Source organism: Magallana gigas, chromosome 4 (assembly GCF_963853765.1).
Source record: "Magallana gigas chromosome 4, xbMagGiga1.1, whole genome shotgun sequence".
Classification (NCBI taxonomy): Eukaryota; Metazoa; Mollusca; class Bivalvia; order Ostreida; family Ostreidae; genus Magallana; species Magallana gigas.
The window spans coordinates 27,454,494-27,475,915 of record NC_088856.1 but is presented as its reverse complement, the minus strand read 5'-3'; the positions used below and the strand labels follow the sequence as shown (position 1 = coordinate 27,475,915).

Here is a 21,422-nt window from a genome sequence, read left to right as displayed (position 1 = left end):
CAGGCCTATCATATCCTAGAGTTTTGTAAAATTCTGTTCAGCCATCTCTGAGAAACAAGTTCAGAGCAGGAAAGAAGAAAAAGAAGATGAATAATAATACATGTACCGTATTAAGAACCGTACAAAAACAATAAGTCTCCAAAGGACTATATATGGTATGAGCCTAAAATGGCCCCCTAAAATGAACATTGTCATTTTACTGTAATTCTTTGTTTTATTTGTACAAATATACATTTGAAGTTTTTTCATAATTTTCATTTTGATTTTAGTGCCCACAATTTAAAAATATGACATCATAAAGTTTACCTTTTGCCGCCATTTTCGCATTTTTAGCATAAAACGGCTTGTTTTGAGGCAGTTTTTCTTTAAGGAAACATTGAGCGACTACTTGAACAAACAAAATATTTTCACCAAAGATGTATCCTTCCAATACTTATAAGTGACAAAAAGTTCGTTCATGTTCAAAGAGTCGCTCTATATTTCCCGTTCGAAAAAAGATAAGAAAAATGTCAATTTTTGATTGATTTTGATTGAATTATAAAAATAGCGTCACTTCTGACGTCATATACTGCCAGTGAGTGCATATAAATCAAATAAATAGGTGAAAAACATATTTCATGTCAACTCTTTTATAAAATAACACAACAAATTAATGTACCTGAATCATTTTAAAAATAGCGAATTTGGGGGGCCAAATTTGACTAATATCATATATAGTTCTTTCATTCGGGAGACTTAATAATAAAGATTAAATAGAGATAGGATCATCAAACATCAATAATTTAAAGATAATTGACAATTTCTGATTCTAAGGGGGTCAGGATGACCCCTTACGGTCATGACTTACATGCCATAATGATCTGATGTGCCTGCATGACCTAAGGAGGAATAATATCTTTGGATTAAGGTGGGGATCTCAATGGTTTTATGATATTTAATAATTTCAGGAAGAGCACTTGGGATCATGACCTACATACCATCTTAAATGCCTTGAACAAAGAAACAATAATATAATATGTTCATGATATGGATGATTCAATTTAAGAACCTTATATAGATCAATCATCTGTTTTGTAATACTTCCTTTGTATATATACATGTACATGTATTTAAAGTTTGTGTTTTGTTCTATACTGTTCATGTTCATGACTGTAGTATGGCTTAGTCTTATTTTAAATTACATTAAAAAATTGTCATATATATGACTTGGAACCCCCACTCCCAAACAAACTCAAGTGTAAACTGTTCTCCCCCCCCCCCCCCCTTGTCGAATGATCTATTAAAATCAAAATATAATTTGGGTGTCTAAAAGCTTTTATAAACTGGTAAAAAATGTTATTCTTAAAAAAAATTATATTACACCTTGCATAATTGACAAATGATCTATTGAGATATGATCAGAGGTCATAGTTCTACCTTGGGATCAATAAGTAGTATTCTTTGACAAGTTAAAATTAATAACAATAAACGATTCAAATTATAAATGTTTATACTCCACATTCACCCCCCCCCCCATCTAACCTGGTTATAAAGATTCAGTCTTCTTAATACATTCTTACATGTGTACAGTAGCAAATTTTAAATCATTTCTTGATTGCTTTTTCTCTCGTGATTCACATTTACATTTTGGAAATTGCTTAATTCAATTTTTAAGATTTATAAACAAAATGTTATATGCATCACTTCCATGTGTATTCGCCTATTTGGGGCAATTGTAAAGTCTCCTAAACAAAGCAGTGACATCATTAGGCTAGGATTTACCCACATGGATCAAACACCTCTGTATAACATATGAATAAGATAAAATACATTATTATTTCTAGTTCTAAAATGTCAGGGTGTCTCCAAGGGGGCATAATCTACATACAATTTTATGCGCAATGACACAAAGAGCAAAAATAATTATATGGTTTAGGGATGAGGATCTCAGATCTCAGAAGTTAACAAAATATACAGTGTATCATATCATTTCCTATTTCATAAAGGCAGGGGGGGGGGGGTTAAAGACAACACCTGGGGGTCATTAATGTACTTTACACCATTTGATGCATCATAATGACATTAGAAGATATTTTGTATTTTCCTGTTTCGTGGGGTCAGAACAGTCCCTAAGGTCATGACCTACATTGTTTTTAATGCATTATAATACATTAAGAAAGAAATACTCCTTCCTTCCTATTATAACTCATATCAAAATGATAAGTGTCTACACTTACTTACATGTAATACACAAATTTAATAAGAAATTGTTTATACAGGGTCAATATGGGGTCAACTCAATACTGCATGCAGTCTGACAAATGAAAAAAATAACTTTTGCAACTAAAATGACAGAAACTTTACAAATGCGATAGGATAGGTAACGATGATAAGCTTATTTAAATATCAAAAGATGATGATACAGTATGCTGTCAAAGGGAGATCACATTTAGAAAGTGAAAGTAGAACTTATATATGTAAGCTGGCATCTCATTATATTATGCTACTGCTACTACATGTATTATGCTTACCTAAATTGGTCAACATCATAATGATAATCCAATTAAAACACAATACTGAATTCTTTTAGCTGATCTTAATTAATCCTTTTCTGCATACGAAAAACACAGACATGCATGTATGGGTGTTGCTAAAACGCGAAACGGAAAACGGAACGGAATGGAAAATATCACGTTTATTGCTTAAAAAGGGTATAGACTGGCCAGAAACGATTTACTTTGTATCTTTTATTTATATCTAATGAATGATTATCAACACGTTGTTATCTTATTAATATTCATATGAATGTCTATCAATTATAGCATTGTATTCATTTGGCTTTAGTTGAGTACGGAAACGGAAAAATCAAATGTATACGAATTAACATGATTAAACGAGCAAATTAGCCATAACTTTTTACTTATTTTTCTTATATGGTATTGCTGGCATATCAGCGTAACGTACGCAGTTAGTGAAAGCGTTTTATGCGTGTTTTGAGTATTTTTATATTTCAAATATGATGTACATGTATATACTTACATCAAAATTGAATTTTCGGTGTTCTAGACGATCTTTTATCATACAGACGATACAGTATCATTGAGATGGAAGAAAAAAAAACCGTAGGACTGACGACATTAAAAATTAAAATACAGTTAACATTAAAATACCCGGTAATTTGTGAGACTAGTATTTTTAGCAATGCAATTTTGTTTACGTTTGCATTACTAAGCAGTTGTTTATTCCAGCAGCTATATACATTTGATCCGAATAGAGAGCTCTAGAAGTTGCCTGGTTTGATTTTCCGATTATATATTGGGACTATAGTCTATCAATCCCAAAATATTCATGCAGCACATTTGGACGATTTATAATGGAAAATGTTGACATCGTTTCTCCATTTGGAAGTCACTCAGAAGACCTTGCACAATTTTTCAACACTATCATCCGGGTCTGTTGAAATGCAAAACCCCGTAGACTTCTTTATTTTTAGCCGTGTATTTATACCAGCTGATAAGCTAGAGAGAACGTTTTAAAGAAAGAATAATGAGAATGTTTAATGCTTCTAAAAGAGAATTGCTTGAACCCTGAGGTATATATAAATATACAGCAAAAAGTGAATCGAGGATATTTTAGGACAGAATATAGTGGTCAATGCATGTACTGTTAATTTTGAGGAAATAAATATTCTTGAATAAATAATCTAATATTGCTAATCTTTCAAAAAAAATTAAAAAGGTACATAAAGTATATCGTTTTAGCATGATTAACAAATCTATGAGGTAAATAACATTAGATAAGATTTTCCGTTTTCCCTTCCGTTCCGCTTTCCGTTCCATTTTCCGTTCCGCGTTTTAGCAACACCCATGTATATATACACATGAACCCATCTAATCGAAGAGCTGGGTAAAACTAGTACCCGCTAATGAGACATGCAGACCTGTGTTGTGTACGTAACTTCAGACAAAGATCATTCATTTGTAACATGCATGTATTTTTATGACCTATTCTTCAAATCCACTTGCACTATGTTATTAGGTAAATAACAGCTTTAAGGTGGTACAGGACACCTGCATATTGTAATGTACATGTATACTTTCTATTGAGATAAACAATAAAGTATATTAAATATTGATTAAATATTTACCCCCCAAATAATGTTACCTAACATTGAAGCGCAATGGGTTTGAGCGTTTACATGTCTGTAAGAGCATTGGGGTCCAAGGTGTATTTTTGGTAATTTTACAATTAATATAAATGAATTTTCAGGGGGGGGGGGGGGGTCTGGACCCCTCACTCCCACCCCTTCTCTAAATCTGTGCACACGATGATGTTCATGTAGGCACACAGAAGCAAATCTAAAACCGGCAACCGCCACGGGGAGGGGGCATAATTTAATTTTTAATTGTGTTTGTAATAATTATGTAGACCATTATACTTTCTATGACATAAAATGTTAAGATTATTGATTAACTGAAAATTCACTGCAAACAGTTCTACCCCAAATTGCACATAAAGTGCTGCTCATGTCACGATGTGTATTATCATATGGGAAGGGATCTCATCCTTCAGTTATGAAAATTATAAATTTTAATTGTATTACCGGAGCTTGCATATAGCCTTCATTTTTAATTAAACTGGTACAAAACAGTGTTATTTAGGGGCAAACACATGGTGCAGGTATTACTGTCTAATGACAGCATCTAGTTAAATCTTATTTACAGTACGGCTACAGTGCTTTTCGTAAGTAACTTACGATACAAAGAAATAGCTCCATCAAAAACGTCCAATGGAACAGTACCACAAGGTCCATATTTGATTTCTATATATGTGGATTCTTCTCTTACATTCTGTTAAAGAATACATCCTCAAAATAACATACAAATTTGTATTAAATTCATCACCTAAAAAACTATAACACATCTGGAGTCCTTACGCAATAAAACGATGATATATTTTAGAATAATGATACTGAGAAGACTGGAAAAGGGTATTTCAGGCTGTAGACAAAGACTATCTTTCCATGTCAAAAGATGTTTAACCGTTAATGTTTGACCTTGTGTCCTCTAATTTATGGGTTTTTTTCTACTCTTACATGTAGTTTGACTTTCTATCTTAAATTGTGTGATAACAAAGTTTATCAACACTTCTAAGGTAGCAGGGGACAGTTTTTTTTTTATACAATTCATTGTAGCCAAGGGATGCATGTCTTCGGAACTTCGTAACTAGAATTTCCTCAGTTCCCATTCAGCACAAATACCTTTAATTCACTCTTTATAAGGCCAATCACCAGTTTCTGAAGACAATTACTAATCAAAACCTGTAAAATTCTCTACATAATGGTTTTTATGAGATTTTGACCCTTTCATATTTTGCTAATTTGTCATGAGTTTTCAGCTTTTTAGACCTCCCCCAGCTAATTCCCTGCAGAGGGTTGACCTTCCGTACCGTACTTTATTCGAAACTGTCCCTTGCTACCTTTACATGTAACATACACTTACACTCTCTGAAAAGTCATCTTGTCTTAAAATTAAAAAGCTTATGCTATTCTGAAAAAAAAGTACACCACATTTTGCCAATTCCATTGAGGTTTAAGAAAAATATGGCCATTTAAGTGAAACCACCATTTCCACTTTTTTCTATTTAACACAGATTCAAAGGGCTCTCCATAAATAAAGCATCTTTACCTAATCTTTTAGAGGTCAACTGTTGTTCAACCTCCTTAAATAAGAAACCTTATTCAATACTACATACATCTGCTTGATATTATCATGATAAAAGCATCACATCACTTAGAAATCCCTTTACATGTATACCCTCCCCCTATCTTTTGATTTTCACATGAAGCATTAGTTTGAACACTTTAACCTAATATTATGAAACTTGTGGCAGTTTCCTTGAGTCATTTCTTACACATAATTGAAAACAACCATCACTGATATTTGAAATCGATCTTTTTTGGTAAATGGGTGATTTGTAGCCTTTTTATTCACAAAAAGTCATGTCGCCCTACATGTGATTTCTTGTTTTCATGAAAAACTAAGCCTATAATCATATTTAGTGGATATCTTATATAGTCTGGTTTCTAGTCTCCTTTTAACTTTGCTAAATTAGTAAGACCTACAAGTGTGATGTGTGCGTTTAATTAAAATGAAGTTCAAACACAGCCAGGTACCTGGGGACGGATGAGAATTCCATGAAAAATGTTCAAATTTTACATGTTTTTCTACATTTTTGATGCATTTATACAATAAAAGGGTAAACATATGTTGTTTTTTGTTCATTTCAAGAGTAATTATCATAGCAGATGTTATTTCAAGGTCAAATGTACATTTACATATCCTACATGTAATGGTAATGGAGTCCATTGGAAAGAAGGGGTGGCTTTTTCAATTCTGTAAATACATCTAAAATACCATTTATTGATAGGAAGGAGCAAAAACTTTTTTTTTTTTGACATATTGTATACGTTGATAACTGCATTTGTCTACATGTAAAGTTCATTTGAAATAAAAATATGCTGTTTTAAAAAAATTGGGTGATATAAGTCAGGTGGATTAATATTATTTCATAAAATCAGACAGCAAAATGGCTGCAAATTCATAAATTTAATGATTTAATTGATAAAAACTGTTTTAAAGTAGTTATTCTTATCTCAGTAATTAACTTAAGCCTATTAATTGTCATCAGGATAGGAAATGCCTACTCTCTAAGCCAATTTACTCTAGTGGTGGTCATTCTACACATTTAAGAGGGAGTTACTCCCCTTGAATATTTTAGCTAATAAATCATGTCATGACATCTATAGCCAAGAAAATCATCCATTTTCACAAAATGTATTACTTATGGTACAAAATCCACTCAAAATTACACTAAAAGGAGAAATATGAAAATACCATGTAGTCTTGAAGGTAGCAGGGGACAGTTTTTTTTATACAATTTATTGTAGCCAAGGGATGCATGTCTTCGGAACTTTGTAACTAGAATTTCCTCGGTTCCCATTCAGCACTAATACCTTTAATTCACTCTTTATAAGGCCTTTACCAATTTCTGAAGACAATTACTAATCAAAACCTGTAAAATTCTCTACATACTGGTTTTTATGAGATTTTGACCCTTTCATATTTTGCTAATTTTTCATGATTTTTCAGCTTTTTAGACCTCCCCCAGCTAATTCCCTGCAGAGAGTTGACCTTCCGTACCGCGTGCACGTTGCACTATCACATGTCACAAACTTGCCGGTGTATAGTTTTCAATGTCCCATCCATCTACATTTCGTGTTATTTTACCTCCCGTCTGTAACTTGCAATTTTACTGTGTAAAGTCAGCACAACAGTCATAGCCGCAGGTTTCGCATTTTACTTCTGATTCTCATGTACTTAACATAAGGGGCCTACATATTGCATATCAATTTCAACAAGAGACACCCCTCTAACTAATGATAATCATTAAAAATCATTTCATGAATTTTAGCAACACTCATAAGCCTTCAAGTACAGCAACTCTCAATTTTACAAAAATATTGACGGGTACTTTATTCGAAACTGTCCCTTGCTACCTAAGGATATGTGTACAAAAAATTAATGCCTGATCACCAATACAATTCTTGTAAACAAGAAACATATTTTAATCTCTAGAAATTCATTATTGTTTGGATTTTTACCTTTAGTATCTGTGATGTGAACTGAAAATCAATACATATGATCCATAATCGATAAAACGTAAAATTACTTAAGCTTAATATCTGTCAGGCAAATTGTTCTCGTTTGATAAGATAAGCGTTTTCAACATTAACAATAACATTCAATTTATTTCTGCTGTTTAGCTTTAGGTCTGACATCATGATCGTAAAATGAAAGAATAACTGTCATATCCTTGGAAAGAGCTGTTAACCTTGACATGTCTTAATGCCTGGAAGCAACCGGTTTTGAAAATATTGGCAAAGTAAGACAGTTTCAGAAATTACAAACCAAATGATTGAAAGGCACACACGATTTGCTCTTTTTGACAAGGATTACGTATTAAACATTGAATAGTTTAACAATATCAATGAGAGCCATATTTGGTCTGATCTTTGAAATTGTATCTGTGATATTCAAAAATTATTTACTGAGTATGGTTTCTCTTTTTCCATATTCTACAGAACAAACGAGGATGATAGTTCAATTGGTTATATATGTTGCCGTATTTGCAAATATAAGAGTAATGTTTACAGTTATAGAACTATATTACAAAATTTTAAAGCAAGACAAAATAGAAATGAAAGTATTGACAATGTTAAAAACATTTGTAGGAAAATCCATGTTCGTCATGGTACAACTCCTACACTGAGTAAAACGGTACAGTCAAAATGATAAACATCATTACCAAATCAATAGAACTATGTATATTAAGTTTTACCAAGCAAAATAATCAATATTTATAAAATTAAAGTTTAAACACTCGTTGATTGCCTAAGAGGATAGTGTATATATAAATTACATGTATTTTGTTTTGCTGTTTTAAAATGGCACGTCTCAAAATATATTAATTTACATGTACACGACGCTTGGTTAAACTTTAACTTTTGGAAACTCGTTTGTTATTAAAAAGCACACTAGAATCTAAAATTCTATATGTACTACATTGTAGAGAAAGCAAAAGGTTAATCAATATTTGTACGTTGTATATCTTTATATATTTATGAACCATATCTAAATTCGCTGACAATGTTTTTTGTCAATAAAATTTGTTATCACATGTTTGTGTCTCAAAATTATTTGATTTCGTTGATTGATATAAAAAAAAAACAAATCTTAAGAAAATTAGTGATCAGCAAATATTGCTAAAATCGCTACATTCAAAAGCTAACAAATCTAAACGCAAAAAATTGTTTCAGAAATGCAGTCAACAAGATAATTATTGCAAAATAATCTACTCTAAAGTCTTAACGTTTTAACCTTAAAATATAGTTTCATACATTTGATAGCTCCCATTTTGTCCTAAAAAGAAGAACATTAACTTTTATACATCTAATTATGCATAAAAAAATTCACTGCAAACATTGTAAAGAAATCAAAAGGGTTTACTCTGAAATTACCTATATGTATATTATAAACAATTTCAACAGTCAAATAAATTCTGTTTTTTATTATTATAATGATACCTTAATATTCAAACACTGTATATTATTTGTTCCTGGTATTCTTCTCCCACAAAAAGTACCCGAACCTTCCACTTTACACCAGTAGATAAACTGCATAGAAAAGTAAAAAAAAAAAATTCTTATTTCTTTAACTGTAAGTTAGGTTTCATCTATCTAAGAATGTAAACAATTTTATTCATGATTTACCAACTTTAATAAGTAAAGCTTGTAACAATTTCAATTATAACTCAATCATTTCCTTTAGCAGTTGTAAAACGTACTTTTTAATTTAAATTTGCTAGCAAGCATGAGTGTATTTATAATAAGTTTTTTATTTAAGTTTAACAATAAAATAACATAAGTCAAAACACCCAAATGTTTTTGCTCTCAATAAAATTTATAATAATACACGTGTAGTTAGTTTTCCCAACTTTCACTTCATTAATACCCCAAAAAACCTGACCGCAAAACAACTACAGTAAAATAGATAAACACAGTCATCTTTAATTTTATGTCCAAAAAAATGCTACGCAATGTGAAAACACAATCAGAATCTTACGTCTTTGGGTACTTTAAGATTATTTCCTCTAAATACAAATGTCTTAGACCGTCCAGTTGGAATCGACACGTTTTGACTTAAAATCTGAGGACATGCCGTAACCTTAAAATAAAAAAAATATATCTTCTCTTCAAATTCTACGCCAGTATTTGCCACGATTCATTTAGGAATTATTTTTTATGAAGCATGTCTTTGTATTCTTATTTCTGTTAAATATACACATACCGTATTAAATGGGTAATAAATGGCTGCATTCTGTAAGAGATAAAAATATACTAGAGATTGGTTTAGTACATGTAAGAGATGCTAGGATGGAAAGCATCTAACAGGACTTTGCTTTGACCCTTATCTCACTAGTGAATTTAGTCCAAATCATTGTGCATTCTTTACTCCACTAGCATAATAAAAGGGAAGTATCAAAATATGACAAAGGAGAACAGAATTGTCTTCGAAGAAGAAATTAATTCTGAATATCCCTATGATTTTAATTTCTGTCATAACCCAAACTCAATTAAACTCCACCTACAGGAGGAAATGTATCGGTAAAGTCTGAATAAGAAAGAAAAATTAATTCTAAAAGATTTCTCTGACCTCACATATGACTTAAATAGGTTAAGCAGTTTTAGGTCACAGCATACCTTTTCTAACAATCCCTTATATACAGTAAGACAAAGATGCAGTAATGGGGAGATAATATGGCCAAAATAAAGTTTTTTCCAGGTCTGGCATGATTTAAAAATGATCTTAATATTATTTATCTTTACTCTAGCGCCCTCTTTGGGTGATATATGAGCTAAACTGGGCAAAAGGAAAACAAATATGCACAAGTGATATCTGATAGACAGCTAGACAAAATCATAAATAAACTCAGGTTTAAATACTGTAATGATGAGCTCTTTCTATGGCAGAGAGAATCAGCTTGGTTGTGAATGACGAGATGTAACATCCAAAAATATAAATAACTCTCTCTCGATCGATCGATCGATCGATCGACGTATATATATTACGCATGTAAGTTTTTTTGCTCAAATAAATCCACAATTGAAAGCATACTAGCAATGATAATCAGTACCTCGGATACATTTTCTTAAACAAATATTTACTTACATTTATGCAGCTACTCCTGGCTGGTTTACATACAGCCTCCTCTGTACACCAGTAACAATCTGTTTTTGTTTGCTCAATGCATTTTCCACAACTAAAACGTGAAAACAGACCATGATTTTGTAGTGCTGAACCCTCCAAATTATGCATTTAGCGTATATTGGACTTTTTCTGACATGCAAAAATTGTGTCCTAGACTGCGAATTTTAAAATATTTAACCTGGGTTTTTTTTTTGGTTAGGATAGATATATGTAATAGCCATGATGAGTGAATAAATATAAAAGGCCAAATTTTGATAAGAGTAGTCTTTTTAGAACTGCTCTGAAATTCAGACAAGCAGAACAATACCAAATTGGCCACACTAACAAATTCAAATCCCTGTTTGAGTTTGCGTTACTCATTTAAGATCTTTTGGACTTTGCGTTATGCGAAATATTAATTGACCAATCTAAAAGAAAGTTTCCTAATTTTGGGTTTAAATATTTTTTGAAATATACAATTTTTACCTCATTTCGTCACTGATGCTAAAAATGTAAAAGACACAAAAACCAAATATATTTTTTTTTCAATGCAAAATTGATATCAGTTTAAAATTTGTAAGATTCAATTACAATAATATTGATATTGTTCATCAATGTCCAAAAGTTGTTCATTTAAGATGATTCTAAATTGGGAAAATTACCGCAATTTTTCAAACAAATGAAAATATGTTTTCCCCTCATATTTAGCCTTAAAAGGTTTTTTCAATACTGTATTTACATATGGTTCAAATCAAATAATAATATTCATCTTAGTTAAAATGGCATCTGAGCATGCATACACTCGATGTTTCCCTGTCAGAAACCTGTCAGAAAACGCCTTTATCTTATCAAAAACCTTACGTTATCAAAACATTTTCATGACGCCATTTAAACATTAAGACGTATTAGGGATGAAAACATTTTACTTATTTATTTTCAATATGATTGGAACTTTCTGTAATGCTTTGATTAAAGATTTCTTACGAAATTGAATTCTTTGGGCAAGAAATGCATGATACTGCAGGTAGTCCTTTTCAAATGAATTCATTCAGTAGTTTCTAAGTGTATGTTTTTAAAGTCAGACGGACAGACAGAGATAAAGACAAAGAGACGAGGTAATTCTAGTTTACTTCCAATTCTTGTTTGAAAATGGAATGTATGATTTTAATTCTGAGCACAATAAAATGCAATTAATTCTCAAACGCAGAATTGTCACTAGTCATACCTGGGAAATCCGGAACATTTGTAGAACAGTATCTGTCTTTCAGCTATGACATTACCATTCAGCCAGATCTGGAGTGGAGTTTCTCCGTCTGGATCTGGAATAATTAATTTGAATAAAAAACTTGTGAATAAAATAACTCCATAGCAACAAAGATGTTCATATATCTAAAACATAAATTGTCTTTATTGGTTACTTTTAAAATCTTCTGAATCTAGTATATACATGTATACATTGGAACATATTTTAAGACTCCGAAAATATAATTCCCTACCTCCTTCTGTTATGACGTATGGTTGGAGAAGTTTATGAAAATTTACAACATACAAACATGAGCTTTTATAATTCACAGTAAGCTTACAATAATTCATTGGTATAAAACTATAAGTGTAGCAGATATTTAAAGAGTACGCATATTGCCATTGCTTATTGATTAATGACACATAGTTCATGATGAATCATTAAATTGCTGATACGTTACATGATAACATTATACTTCGTTCCTCCCTGGGTTCGATTATACAATGAATCTTATCAGATACAAATACTGTTGGTATAGATATTCCCCCAAGTCTGCATCTCATGTTGTAATCAGTTTTCAGTGGTGGCTTAAAAGTCACAGACAAATTCACTGATACCTGAATATAAATTAACATGTTTTACAACTGTATACTTCATCAAAACAAATCGAGATTAGTGGAACTGCATTAGCTTGCCGTAGAGCTTTATACATTATTTTCTGTTTATTTATGTGACGCCTACCCGGACATTACATTAATATGAACCAGAAATATTCTTTAACCATACCGTACTTTGACCATTGCTACTCTATTTCCATGATATAAACAAATAATATAATATGTAAATGAATATTTAGAATTGTTCATCCAGCTCATCAAATAATCATATAAAAAAGTAAATAATGTTAATACTGTAATGGTTTCATCCAATTTGTAAGCAAATCCTGAGGGATGGTTCTGAAACTCCAGACTAAGACATTCTTTTTTCACGGATGGAAGCCAGTAGTCAGATGACGAATTTGTACATTCTATTTTTGTGCTACATCTTAATTAAAAAAACACTGATTCATAGAATTGAAAGCCCAATTCATATTTGAAGACAATATACATAAAAAAAATAGGACCAATTTTTATATGTAGAACAATTTTAACCCCCTTTACTTCCCGAAAAAGAAAGAATCTAAAGAAATGAAATGACATTTTAACAAAACAATAAATGATCTTGTTCAAAATTGGGATATTTGATTGAAACAAAGTAAACTGCACTGGTTTAATGTCATGACATGATGCAAACTTGTTTCCAGATGTTTTTAAACGGAATTACAAATATGCTACAATTTAAAATCGCTAATGCTTACATCAAAGTTGTATTATACTGACGTGGATATCTTATCTGACTAATAATTTGAAGAAAAATACAAAACATTTTAATTCATCGTCACCTTTACTTGTGTTTTATTTAGGTATCCGATCCATATTAGGACATAATTATAATAACTTGAATATCAATCATGTATTAAATACTCTTATATCAATTCAAAGCATTTTAGAGTAGAAAAAGATTAACCTAGAGAAATTTCAAAAAAATACCATTAACTAAGCAGTAATAAATTAATGAAGATTGCATGAATCTATATTGGGACAAGCACATTTTTTTAAAATAATCATTAGGAATAGGAAAACTATTTAAAACAAATTTTATACCGTTTACATTTTTTTAGAATATAATTTAATATACTAGAAGCAAAAGGGGACAACTCTTCGATAACAGGAAAGGTCTATTATTAGGACATATTATTTTCTTACATAATGATACTTATACATGAAAAGTATGACAAAGTATACTGAGTATTAAGCCCATTCACAACTGCCATGCATCACAATTCCTTAAACATGGGTTGTTATGGATCGAATATCTTAAAGAAAAATTCATTCCTATTCAAAATATCGAACAATTAAATGTCAATTTTTACCGCTTATAATATCTAATTATCTTGCTAACCAATGCGAAATGAAATGATTGGCGTCAAAATGATATTAAAAAATATATTGAGGGTTCAATAGCACATTTTATACCTCGTAGTATAGCTTTGATATACGCGAACACACTTATAGAATAGCTGTTTTACCTGATTCTTCACAAAAGTTTAATAAGCATACCTAGTGTTGGTCACGCACCATCCACAGTTAGCATCCCTTACGTCCATACATTGCATACAGTTATCTGAATATCGACTACACTGGGTCTCATGGATCCACTTCGATATCTCAAAGCAGAGAAACAATAGATTGCGCTTTTTATTACTTATTGAATAAAGAATGGCCTCACTTAGCACCAGGGTTTTTTTTTTTTGTCTTTTTCGGTCGCTTCTGATGCGTTTATTTCATACCCTAATATTACATTTGTTCAGTTTATTAAAGAGTCTTGTCAATTTCCAACATAAATTAAGATCATAGACAGTGATACAATAAAATCATTCTATGATTTTCTCCATAAACCTTTTGAAAATGTTTGTTTTTGAGAATTCTCTGTTATCTCCCCTTGATCTAACATAAAATTGATATCAATATGCATGAGAGGTGGAGCTGATATTTTCAGAATGGTACTATGATTAGACTAGCATGAATAACAATGCCATTTAAAATAATATCAAACAATTATGTGGTCACTCTTTCATCAAAGCCCTTTCTATTTCATATGTTACAAGTATACTATTTACTATGGTTTCAACAATAAGACCAGGCCCCTGTAATTACAGAAGACTTTAAATCAATGCTTGACAAATTAACGTGTTTGAAAACATTGTCCTAGTTATCTTATAACATGCTATCTTACACGTCTTTTGATTAATTTTGTATTCACAAAGTTATCTGAGGTGAGAAATCACCTGCTGAATTATAATATTCAACATGTATCAACCCTTGGTTACAACAGAGAAAGCAAAAGTAAGAAGAAGCAGGTTTTTTTTATTTAAACCATGAGCGCATGTTAGTCTACTCATGTAATCTCCCTTTGACATAACTTAGATAATGCAAATATACATCTACTGTTAATTTAACGGAAAACAATAGAAAACTATGTGCTAACTATGTATGCAGTCAGTATAAAAGTGGGCGTCTTCATTTAAGCATAGATTGCTTATATTTGGATGTCGTCGGTCCTATGAAACACCAAGAGGTGCAGACAGATTGAATTTCGCGCCATACCGCGGCATGATAATTTGTCAGCACTGCTTGGTGTGTCATAGAACCGACGACATTCAAAAATAAACATTCACTGCTTATATTTATATTTTCATACTGATGTCTATTTGTATGAAAGATTGTGTATCGCTGCTATAAAGCCATTATTTACGCTCTTAGTCAAGGATATGAAACAAACATGTAACAGCCATAATAACATGTAATTAAGTTAGCTTCCACGAAAAAAATACAGTGCCAGAAATATTGTGGAGAAAAATCTTTTTTTATTAAGGAGTAGATAAACATTAATGATTGTTTTTCAAAAGTACATATCGTTATGAAAGATTAAAAGTTTCATTTAAACTTCCAAAAATAAATATATTTTAGATACGTGAAGACGTTTATATTGTGCTCATTGTGCATGAATTAGCAAAGGTATTCATACAAAAATGAACGTTGCAGATTTTCAATACAAACATAAGGGGAAATATACATTGAATGTAAATGTTTAAACAATATAATGCTTTCTTTTGTGAATCATTCGGGATATAAAAGAAGCGAGATTGCAAAACAAATACATAACCCGCGTTAGCGGGTTATGGAAATGTTTTCTGCAATTATCGCTACCTTCATAACCCGAACGAATCATCAAATAAAGCATTTTAAGATCAATTCTATGTAAGAATCAAAATTCTGTGGCCACCCATAGTCACAGATTTTCCTCATACTTGACAATTTGATAGACTTTTGTGAGTAAAAAAGCCTAACATTATTTGTTTGTTGCTATGTGGTCCCGTTGCCATGGTAACCGAGGGTAAAGATGTAGAAATGGCTTTGTAATGCTTATTTGAGAACATATTGTGAGTAATGTGCACAACTTTGGGTTTCCAGGGTAGAAAACATTATTTAAAATAGTTGCAGTTTTCTTTAAAATCTGTTTTCTTCATGTAATATGAATAAAAAGTTGAAACATTGGATTTTTTTTGGTAAACACTTTTAGGACTTTGAAATAAAAAATTAGAAATTGAGAACAGTTGATAACATAATGGTAACAAGCTTAGAAATAAGAAAAATTATGAAATTTTTAGGCATCTTTAAATGGATACTATTCACTTATAATGAATCATTATATAAATTCAATCGATACGAAAAAATAAAGTATGTCCTGAACTTTAATGACACTTGAAAACAATCAGAAATTTTTAAAAATATAACTGCCGTTGCTAAGTACTTTTCAAAAAGTAAGAATTTCTGTGTATTTTTTAAGGCAACTTAATTTTTCATAGCAACAAAACTTATCTGTTGCATAACCAAGCTTTTTATGGTATATAATGAAAATTTAGATATATTTTAAGAAGTTCCAATTAAAACAATTGCAAAAAATTCTAAAATAAGGAAATTAAGCATATCAAAATCATTTTCAATTTCTCAGATTTTCCTATTTTTTGGCCTTGTTGCCATAGTAACGAATGTCAATTTTCATAATAAAATTTATATTGCATGGACATTGATTATATGTAAAATTAAACATTTTCCTATTTTGACTTATTAACAAAAAAAAAAAAATGATTTCAAAAATTTATAACAGTTTTCATGGTAATATTTAAAAATTATTGGTTTCTCCATCAATTTTATGTACAAATTAATCATGAGAAAGGTTAGGTGGTACGGGACAATTTTTTTTAATACAATTCATTGTAGCCAGGGGATGTGTGTCTTCGAACTCTGTAGCTAGAATTTCCTCAGTTCCCATTCAGCACAAACAAATATCTATAGGGCCAATCATTAATTTCTAAAGAAAATTGCTAGTCAAAACCTGTAAAATTTTCTACATACTGGTTTTTATGACATTTTGACTCTTTCATATTTTGCTAATTATTCGTGATTTTTCAGCTTTTTAGACCTCCCCCAGCCAATCTCCTGCAAGGGGTTGAGCTTCCGTACCGTTTGCATGTTGCACCATCACATATCAGAAACTTACCGGTGTATAGTTTACAATGCCCCATCCACCTACTTTTTGTGTCATTTTACCTCCCGTCTGTAACTTGCAATTTCACTGTGTAAAGTCAACACAACAGTCACAGCAGCAGGTTTCGCATTTTACTTCTGATTCTCATGTACCTAACATATGGAACCTACATATTGCATATCATTTTCAACAAGAAACGTCCCTCTAACTAATGATCATTAAAAATCCTTTCATGAATTTTAGTAACACTCATAAGCCTTCAAGTACGGCAACTCTCAATTTTACAAAAATATTGTCCCTTACTACCTAACACTATCCATTGTTTTAAGATGCGTGCACGATTTCTGCCTCACTTTTTCACGTTTCATGCCAGTGAACACGTTTTGTAATGCGCACTTCTTTGATTCGCCATGGTGCAAATACTTACAATATTTGCTACATTACACATGTCTAGTTTTTAAAGTTAGATTTCATCGAAACTCTGTGAGTAAACAAGGGTGCTGCGAAGATTTTCAAAGAGTATTTGAAAGGAAAGAATGAGAATTTTGAACTGATCGACTGTTAAATTAGACGAGATAAAAGCCACTATTATACATAGGTTTTTGAAGATCATCGCCTCAAGATTGTGAAAAGAAATATCCCACTTGTTTATTCTCGGAAAACAAAGCATCCATTAGGTGTGTTACTGACTGGCAATGGAAATGTATATAGCCAAATCAGGTTGATCAATCTTATAGACGACTCGGCTTTGTCACATGCCGTCTATAAGACGAATCAACCCGATATATTTCCTTATGTTTGCCTGTAGGTAAATTTTATCTTGAAGCTGGGAACATTTGCTACTTTATGTCATTGAGAATGACTCTGAAACTAGTCAGCCTTCCTTTTAAAAACTGGGTAAAAGTACACAATTAAGAAAGTATTCATATATTCTATCATAAGGAATTGCGTATACGCCTTTAGTTGAGCCTAATATGTATCTGAAAAGAAAAAAAACTTACTTTGAGTCTAACTTTACGAAGTGTGATTTTATAACTTAAATTAAATGGTACATGAATGCATATAAGAATAGCTATATGATAATTGATAAAAAAAAATTAACTCACCGTGTGTGGGGCAATTGATACGATAATCAAGGCCTAAACGAAATATACTTGCACTGCGTGTTTTAATGTTGCACACCTTTTACAATTATATTTTGGGCAATAGACGATAATAAATAAAGGTCGCTAAATTACCTAACTGTGATGTATATATTCATAAGAAAGAGGGAAAAGTTGAATTTGGATTGCATTTAAATTTTAGCAGATTTTGATTCACGAACAATTAAATCAGAATGATTAAATTCTAGCAATTTACCAAAGACGTTATAACTGAATTTGCACAATAAGTTTCACATTTTTGTTAACCAATAAAACAACAAAAATTACCTTGTTTTGAGACATAAAGTATATCTCTCCATTCACATTTCTAACAGCTCTAATTTTAGATTTATCCACTTTGATTTCCCGAAGCTCAATCACGTCTTTTTTTACTGGGTCATAAAAAACCTGTTAAGCAAAGGAGATTGGCTAAACACAAAGCTTACTTGTGTACTAGTTCAATAATATCATAGGATATTACTGGTCAAAGACTACAAAAAATCTGGCTAGTGCTGTAAAATCTTTAAAAAACTGTTATCTAAAGTTTTGACTTACTTGTATGACATATCCAGTGTCTGTTCCAATATAGATATTGATCAAGTCGTTAATAGTTGAACTTCCGACAACAGTGACTCGATGAGATTTGGTTGAGTACACTGCATTACCTTGTAGTGGTAAGAGTCCCACAATGATACCAAACTGGGGTATATGGTTTGGTACATCATTACAATAATCTCCTTTGTGAAAAGTGTCATAGAATTTGGAAATTGACTGTAAAGGGGATAAAACTTAATGTAAATAAAATTCAAAACAAAAGGCCCTTCAACCACACCATTCACGAAGATTAATTATTTAATAAATGTTAACACACTCCTTTAAAATCTTACTGCTTTTATACAAGACGCCCAAAAGCATATTCAATAGAAACCATTAAATAGTTTGTCCTTATATTTAATTTAGCGTTGACACCAACTTTTAATTTTTCCAAAAATTAATAATAATGATAAATGTTTTTTAAAAGCAAGTCATTCGGACATTTTTTGGACTCAACATATCCAATGGCAATTCCTGAGAAACATTAACATTTTCAATTGTAATACTGGATTTGCAGTGAACATGGTAATGTCTGTGGGCAACGTGTTCAGATTTTTCAAAAGCTATCTAAAGAAAATTAACACCTACGTCATGCAAACGAACAACTCCATTGGCTAATATAAACATAAACTAAATTCATAAGTTCATAAAATCTTTGCTGAAATCATTTTTTCTCTATAAAAGAATTTCATTATATTCAAGTTTGTAAACACATTCTCTTATTTACTGACGTAATGTAGTGAAATTAATTTGACGTCTTCTCCAGATACATGTATAATGTAGTTTTCATAACGTGTCCATTTTATGATGCCAAAATAACAACCTATTTTACGGTTTGTTATTTACTGCAGTACATGGATCTGAATATATATATATATATATATATATATATATATATATATATATATATATATATATATATATATATATATATATATATAAATATATATATATATATATATATATATATATATATATATATATATATATATATATATATATATATATATATTAAGTTCTTTAGCTAGCAATAAGTCACCATATACGATTAATACGGTTTCATATGCTTCAAAAGTTGTTTCTATATTCATAATACATACCAGATTGACAGATATACAGACTGGAAGTCGGTCATCTTCAAATATCATCTCTTCTACTCGAATATCATTCTTTGGACACATGTATCTGTGTTTTCTTGACTTTAGAAATGCCTGGTAGATCTCATTTTCTTCAAAAACACACATTGCGGATAAAGTGGGCTTTGAACTTGAAAAAAGACTTATTAAGTACCTCTTTCCAGATATGGTAAAAAACATTCCATGCTTTACATGAGTCAAGCTTGTTTTTTCTGAATTACAAGATATGGGAATATCTTCATACACTTTCTTTGGGTCTTCACTGTCTATGGACTTGCAGATCTTAACAAGCTTTGATTGTGAATTCTGATTCACCAGAAGGAAAACAAAATTTTCATTTTCAATCACCACTCTATAGTCCATTACAACATTCCTTGGTGTTTTCAAAATCATATCAAATATTTTCCCAAACTTTGATAAACCTCTCTTCATGTTCGATAGGTCTGGTAAAACAGAAAAAATGGCAGTTCTATCAAATCCAGCATAACTGAGTGGTAAGTTTGTATACTGTTTTGCAAACAGGAGAATATTTTCAAACTTCTCATAGGAACTCCTGTCATTAATATGCAAAAACATCCCCACTGCTGAGGCTCTTTTATTTGATACTAAACGTATACGTGAGAAAGAAGTTTTACTTTCTGTAATGTTTAAAGATTCTTTATCACGTCTCAAACAAAGTCCACCTCCTAGTGTACCACAGGTGATCAAACTATCAGGGGTCACAATTATCACTGTATTGTAGTCATCTCCACAATAGTCTTTTATTTCCCAAGGTGACAGTGGCAAACAGTCGGTAACTGGTCCAGTTTTTCTGGTCATCTTCTGAATTAGTTCTGTTCCATTCATACTAAACCTGTACAGAACATTCATACCGCTCACAACGACGTCACCAGTTTGGTGATCACACTCGATGTTCAGTAGAGGAAAGTTCCCTAGAGGATTTTCAAACTGAGTCTCCAGCTTCCCAGTGATTTGACATGTACTTAAAATAATTAAACAGAACCATAGTGTATAGAGGATTTGGATTATCACACAAGAGTCCATGTCTTGTTGTTAATCGATGGTTTGGATCAAGCCCCTTAAATATTTTGATTCTTCCTCATTGGTTTTCAAGACATTTTCTACTCACATTTGGTTTTCTCAGTTTGCAAAGCAAATTGCACATTCTACAAGTAAAATGAAATAAGTGTAACCAATTCAAGAATATGTTTAAACACATTTCTGCTGCTGTTAGAAATAATGTCCATCTTTTTTATTATGACTAGATGATACCCCGCGGCGCAAGCGCGAGAATTAACATTTTTCACATTAATATGATATAATGCATTAGGCCTATATGTTGAACCATATTTTTTTTGGTTCATTTTTT

At 31.3% G+C, this 21,422-nt stretch overlaps 1 protein-coding gene across 1 annotated transcript in view; it reads right to left on the bottom strand.

The window, feature by feature from the left end:
• LOC105324402 (plexin-B2) overlaps positions 1-21,207 on the bottom strand; it is a 45,522-nt gene extending 24,315 nt beyond the window's left edge. The window contains exons 1-12 of the mRNA XM_066081855.1: positions 20,018-21,207; positions 18,879-19,094; positions 18,612-18,731; positions 14,190-14,296; positions 12,942-13,074; positions 12,491-12,647; positions 12,013-12,106; positions 10,770-10,860; positions 9,888-9,917; positions 9,663-9,764; positions 9,125-9,214; positions 4,736-4,829 (exon numbers count right to left, since the gene is read on the bottom strand). Coding sequence (XP_065937927.1) covers positions 4,736-4,829; positions 9,125-9,214; positions 9,663-9,764; positions 9,888-9,917; positions 10,770-10,860; positions 12,013-12,106; positions 12,491-12,647; positions 12,942-13,074; positions 14,190-14,296; positions 18,612-18,731; positions 18,879-19,094; positions 20,018-21,097 — 2,314 coding nt within the window. The 5' untranslated portion in view covers positions 21,098-21,207. The remainder of the gene's footprint in view (positions 1-4,735; positions 4,830-9,124; positions 9,215-9,662; positions 9,765-9,887; positions 9,918-10,769; positions 10,861-12,012; positions 12,107-12,490; positions 12,648-12,941; positions 13,075-14,189; positions 14,297-18,611; positions 18,732-18,878; positions 19,095-20,017) is intronic.
• Positions 21,208-21,422: the final 215 nt, after the last annotated feature.